Source organism: Nelumbo lutea, chromosome 1, assembly GCF_056320005.1.
Source record: "Nelumbo lutea isolate HS-2025 chromosome 1, American lotus-T2T, whole genome shotgun sequence".
NCBI lineage: Eukaryota > Viridiplantae > Streptophyta > Magnoliopsida > Proteales > Nelumbonaceae > Nelumbo > Nelumbo lutea.
In genome coordinates this window covers 175,133,629-175,139,628 of record NC_142684.1, presented here as the reverse complement: position 1 = coordinate 175,139,628, position 6,000 = coordinate 175,133,629, and the positions used below count along the sequence as shown (strand labels likewise).

At 36.3% G+C, this 6,000-nt stretch overlaps 1 protein-coding gene across 1 annotated transcript; it reads right to left on the bottom strand.

Annotated features, from left to right (window-relative positions):
* Window positions 1–1,742: 1,742 nt before the first annotated feature.
* MUTE (basic helix-loop-helix (bHLH) DNA-binding superfamily protein) lies at window positions 1,743–4,401 on the bottom strand. Its single transcript, XM_088966178.1, has 3 exons — window positions 4,056–4,401; window positions 3,574–3,960; window positions 1,743–2,047 (listed from the first exon to the last, which is right to left on the bottom strand). Exons 1-3 carry the CDS (start codon window positions 4,149–4,151, stop codon window positions 1,958–1,960), a joined length of 573 nt encoding a protein of 190 aa, XP_088822304.1. The 5' UTR covers window positions 4,152–4,401; the 3' UTR covers window positions 1,743–1,957.
* Window positions 4,402–6,000: the final 1,599 nt, after the last annotated feature.

Here is a 6,000-nt window from a genome sequence, read left to right as displayed (position 1 = left end):
ATAAATCATATTGATAAAAATATATCCATTATCATTGTTAGACTTTCCACAGCCCTAGCTAAAAACAAATCAGTTCATGATAAAGGAAATAAAGCAAACAAGAGGAAAGAAAGAACTCATGAATTCGCCCATGGTGCTGAGATCTCCTCTTCTCCTTGCCGCCACCTCCTTCTTGAAGCTTTCTTGATTTGCTAATTGATTGCTCCTCTACCTTCTTGATGCCTCTTTAGTCCGCCCCTCATCCCTTTATATAGCTTAAAGGGGAGGGGGTGGTCTCCAACTCCTTCTTGGAGTTTATCTTTCAAAAATAGAAAGTCCTAGTCTAATACTGGTATCATCTCTTTATCTAGTTATCTCAATCTCTTTATCTTTCTAGGATTACATCACAAATTTAAATTTGATAGGACTCTTCTCAGTTTCTTGTTCTTGCATTCGTATTAGGCTTCCTCTGTGAATTGGGCTGCTACAAGGCTTTTCTGTAAGTTGGGCTTCAGCTGCGAATTGGGCCTTCCTGCGAAATTCCAAAACATGAAAGTTGTAGATTTCTCTCTTATCTTTCCAATGAGTCTTAAATCAGCCTAATCGGATCTCGGATACGAGAGTTAGGCCCAAATTACTAAATGATGCTGAAACTGTGAAAAATCATCCGATTTGCCTTGCTTTTCTCCTGATGCCTTCTTTCATATCCTGAACCGAAATACAAGAAATATGAGTCCAAATAAGCACTAATTCAGTATAAAAGACTGAATATTTGGGGATAAAAATACGATAACTTTTATTCTCATCACTCCCATCCCGCCAGAATATCTTGTTTTATTCTCATCACTCTCATAACTTCTTCATATAAACGTCCACACTTTGAGGTATTAGGTTATCAAAAGCATGCTTAAACCAACTTTTGCTCTCTCTCTCTCTCTCTCTCTCTCTCTCTCTCTCTCTCTCTACTAATTTTTCTAGGAGCAGGCTTTGCAATATAGGTTAGCAGATTTCCATATCTCAAAGGATTTTTTAAATACATAGTCAAAGCCATTTATTAACCTTTAATTTTCCAGTTACAATTATTTTGGAGAAGAATTCTGAAGTTAGTTCATACTTCTCAGAGAATCATTTAATCTAAAAGGTTAAACTGTTAAGTGAGGTCCTTGAATAGGTTTTATTCTCTAACATGCCCCCTCACACTAAAGCCCATTAGATTTAAAGCATGGACAGCATAAGTCGACCCATATCTTGTGCTGAAACTTAATTAATTATAATCGGGGTGACAAAAATCAAACACTAGACCAATTGGTCAAAATGGCAGAACCATTCAACTTAAAAGGTTAAGCTGTTAAGTGAGTTCATTGAATAGGTTTTAGTATCTAACAATACTCAACTGTTTAATACTAGTAGGAAAACTATTGATAAAGAGTGACAAAGTATGACTCACGTGATAATTGAGTTCTCATATTCTTTCCGTCTATGATATGATGGGTGGCATGGTGTGCCCTTTGTTTAATTGGGCTAACTTGTTTTGTTGGTGTTCTTCAAATCTGGTTTTAGAATTATTAAAAAATAAGGAAGATCTCTTGCTTTTTCTAAAATGGGGTCTAATCGCAAATGCTGCTGGTTGAATCAAATTCCACAGACGTGTATGATGTTACTGAAGGGCTTAATTAATTTCCATGGTATATTCCTCCCTTGTAAGGGATTCAAGATATATAAGCCAGTCCAATCCAGCTCCGATCTATTCATGGTGCAAAATATATAACAAGCAAGAACTTGATTTCATTTCTCATAAGTTGGTATATGGTTGCATACGTTGTCTTATATATACTTGGTTATGGTTAAGTAGATAAAGCATCTAAAGAACATATATTCATAGAGAAACAGACTCATCAGGTTCTTTTGACTCCCATTTGTATCGAATTAAAACCTAACCATTTAACTATCACTTGACCTGTAAAAACTATCTATCATCTCAATTCATCACAGAAGTAAGATCTTCGCAGAAGCTTTGCTGAACCTCATTCGCTAGGTCTTCCACACTGAGCTGGCATTCCAGTCCAATCTGTTTCACAAGAGGAAGGCTCCAAATTATTACTACTGATTTCACTAAATGCCTCAGCAAGGTTCTAATGAATAATAAAGGTGGGAATTCTTTATATAGAAACCCAATTTATTTAGCTAGCTAGCTAGCTAGGAACATCATCTGGTAATACCAATGGAAACAAAAGTAGAAATGAAGAACTAATGCAGTGCAGGACAATTGTAAGTTCATAAAGATAAAAAAAAAGTAGAAATTCATTAAATAGTTTGAGTGGTTTTTAGAACCAAACCATGTTGTATGGATTTTAATTTAATTATAGTAATTTATGATACAGTACATATATCGATAATTGGTTTGGGAATTTGATGTATCCATGCGTAGTAAAATGAATATTATTTCTATCTGCAATTAAAATGATTATATGTTCTACTGATATTCAATTAATATGCATTTATAACGTATCAGCTGGCTGTAGTTCATATGACAAGGCAAGCCTCCTACAATGCATATAGATACAGACAATGTACTAACAGATACTCTCTTCTATTTACCTCGACCTTGTATTCTCCTCCAATTTGTATTATTTTTATTATTTATTTTATATATATATATATATATATGAAGGAAAATCTATAAAAAGAAAATTAAATATATGCATATATTAAATATTAGCTTCTAGAGATTTTTTTTTCTTTTACATCAATCATTTCAGTACTGTGATCATGATTCTAAAGCATTAAAGTCAAAATAAACAAGGAAATTTCTCCTAACAAATGAAAAATCATGTTGGAAGAGAAGTAGTCTCGCTTCTAATAAAGGTGCAATTAGACACCATTTTCTACTTTTGTTTGAAAAGGGGTCAAGGGGCCATTACGAGCCCAATGTTGGTCACAGCTATCTAACGTCTTGGGAGGGATGAACTGGACCTAAACCATTTTCAAAAAAGAACACACACACCAAACTCACCTATCTGCCTATCTGTGCTTCATTTCTTCTTTAAACATCTGTAGAAGAGTAGGCTGGAAAACAAAATTCCATATAGATAAAATGATATTTATAGTCAAATTTCACCGAATAAACCCCAATAATCAACTATTGTGTTCATCATAAAATCAAGCATTTACCCAATTATATATGAAAAAAAACAAAGTGACATTCTATCATAATCTAATGTTTTTTGGTAGAAAATCTAATAGAGAATAATATGGGATATAAGGTCAAAAGAGATATTTGCTTTCTTTTTCGTTTTTTTCCGATGGGAAAACAACGTTAAGATAGATTGGATAACGTAACAATTGTTCAAGGAGTAGCAACATTCGATTGTTTGGGCTTCATTAGCCATGCAATTTTGCATGACTAGGTGCAACTACCAGTGCAAATAGTTGTAAGTTTTCTTACATGGAATTCTAGTTATAACCAGCCTGAAGGTATGGATTCTTTCCAAATTGATTTACTTAATAGATTAGGATGTAGTAATTAAGATAAAGAAATTAGTACGCTTAAGAGCTCTATATATTAGTTCTATATCAGTATCGATCGCGTCAAACCTTAATAACAAAAGAGTACAGAACCGTGTCTTCCATGCTACTGATGTTGAGATGGAGTATCTCAAACGCAAGTTTTTCCAGGATAGTAATAATCTTGACAATTTGGCCTGGAATTCGCCTGGAAATTGTTCTCAGGATAACGTTTGAGCCGGAGAGTTTTGCCTCAACGTCCGCAACTGGAGAGTTGCAGCATGCTCCAAGTTCTTTAACATTTTCGAATACAAACGGACTGTCAGGTGGGGGAGGAGTGAGTTGCAGTGGCCGTGGGCTAGGGCTAGGGCTAGGGCTCAAGCTCTTTCTTTTCTTCTTAGACTCCAAAGACTGTAGAACTTGGTGCAACTCCTTGATGAACTCTATAACCCCACCTATAATGGATGCTTGGTCTCCCTTAATAGACATAAACAAATCAAAGTTCAGAAAGTGAAAGGGAGATACAGGAAAATCAAAGTTATATATATATATATAGAGAGAGAGAGAGAGACCTTTTTGACATAGAAACATGGGGTCAAGGAGCGTAAAACCTTGAGATGCTCGTTCATTTGCTTTCTTCTGTTCCTCTCCACGGCTATATGGGACATATTTGCGTGATGGGATTCTCTGCTATTCCTCTTCTGCCTTTGGGATGTTTGCTCTTCTTTATTCTTATAAAATCGTATCGTGGGCACAATTCAGTCAGTTCATGATTTTATATACTTGCAACTGTGGACGCGGGAATAAGTGAAGTGTGTGTCATGCATCTACCAATCTCTAGAACTCGCCTTGCTTTCCTTCAAGTCCCGATTTTCTGCCCATACAAACTCTGTCCACGTTTATTCACACATCCCAGCCACACATCAAGAATATTTCATCCTCCTATATAATACTGTGCAGTGGGTGATATTCCCAATTCACAGGGATAATATTTTCTGAACAGACGTGGGCAGAATTTGTGTGGGCAGGCGATCATGAGTCCTTTCTTAATAAATGCTTATGTTGCACTCTCGTGAGACACCCCCTCTCTCTCTCTCCTCTCTCTCTCTCTCGTATTACATCTCACGTTTATTATCTTGGCTTCATTACGTGAGCAACGTGAGACAAAAGGGAGCAAGAACTATCGAGCTGCTCATCTATCTCATGCCCATGGCCTGTTTCATTTCATTATGCCACGTGCATGGCATGATCAGACTCTTATTAACTGACTAAGCTTCCATTTGTTAATAACAAGCTTTAGGTGAAGGTGATGCAAATAGGAAAAGACCCCAAACCGAACCGACCCCTACCCCTAGGTTGAGTACTTTGGCTTCGTATTTTGGATTTTAAGCTAGCCAACAAATAAAACAAGTGAAGCGAAGCCGATTGAGTTGATTGGTTAACTAGTAAATCACATATTCGGATTGGATTCCCTTAGCTTGTGGGATAGCTCAGGAAGGATTTCATCAAGTGATACGAAGCAACTACTTTTGTATAGCCGTGAAAAGTGGTTTCATACGAAAGTTGTCAATGGAAATTGCTTGCTTCTTAGTGGAACCAGTAATACAAATAGATAGTTAGATAATAGCAAGTCAAATGAGAAAATACCCGTGAAGGAAATGGGACTGAATGTACAATCCCCCTTCACATGCAAATTAAATGGTGTAAAATCATTTATTGCTCCATGGGATGGATCATCGTCAACACCAAAGCCTCTTCTAGCTGCTAAGCTCAAACACTTATTCCATGTTTGATGGGCGGAAGATTGTGGGATATTCCTATAGAGATACAGGTCTTATTTCCCAATACTTTAACAGCCAAGAGCCCCACTACATGGAAATGGATTGAAGAGAAAATAGATTGGCTTAAAATCCCTAAATACCACACCCCCCCCCCCAAAAAAAAAAGAATCCTAGGATATAACTAACGCAAAATCACTTTCAAAATGCTCTACAGTCTACACTCAAATATAACCGAGAGATAAGAGCTAAAAACAAATAAATAAAATAGACAATTTCCAAATAATGATCCAACAGAGACCATACCATACCATTTCTGACATGTAATGAGATCGCTGCTGTCTGATTTAACATTTCATTAATTAATTAATTATTTTCTTTTATCTGAACAAAACAAATATCCGACATTTATTGGAGATGTTTCATTCTGAAGACATCCAAATAGGCAATCAAGGTCATTTAACCAGCTTAGACACACTATTCTGATCGGATGAAAAGAGGCTTTTTAATGGACCCACTGGCTACAGGGGATGCACGTAATAATGCAGACTCTCCTGTTACCAGCAAATCCTTAGCATGTATATATGTATATATGTCGACGTAGCAGTAGCACTTTATCAAGATTTTTCGCCATGATAAACAGTCCAAATTTTAATTTCAGTTATCGGACTTCTCTCGAAGAGATAGTGAAGCCAACTTTGAACTCTTTTTAAGCAGGCAGCTGTAAGATAGCAGGTTC

Coding starts and splice junctions, on each gene's coding strand:
- MUTE (XM_088966178.1), bottom strand. CDS start 4,151: ATGTCCCATATAGCCGTGGAGAGGAACAGAAGAAAGCAAATGAACGAG. Junction 3,961..4,055: donor CATGTTTCTATGTCAAAAAG/GTCTCTCTCTCT, acceptor ATGTCTATTAAG/GGAGACCAAGCATCCATTAT. Junction 2,048..3,573: donor TGTACTCTTTTGTTATTAAG/GTTTGACGCGAT, acceptor CTTGTGAAACAG/ATTGGACTGGAATGCCAGCT.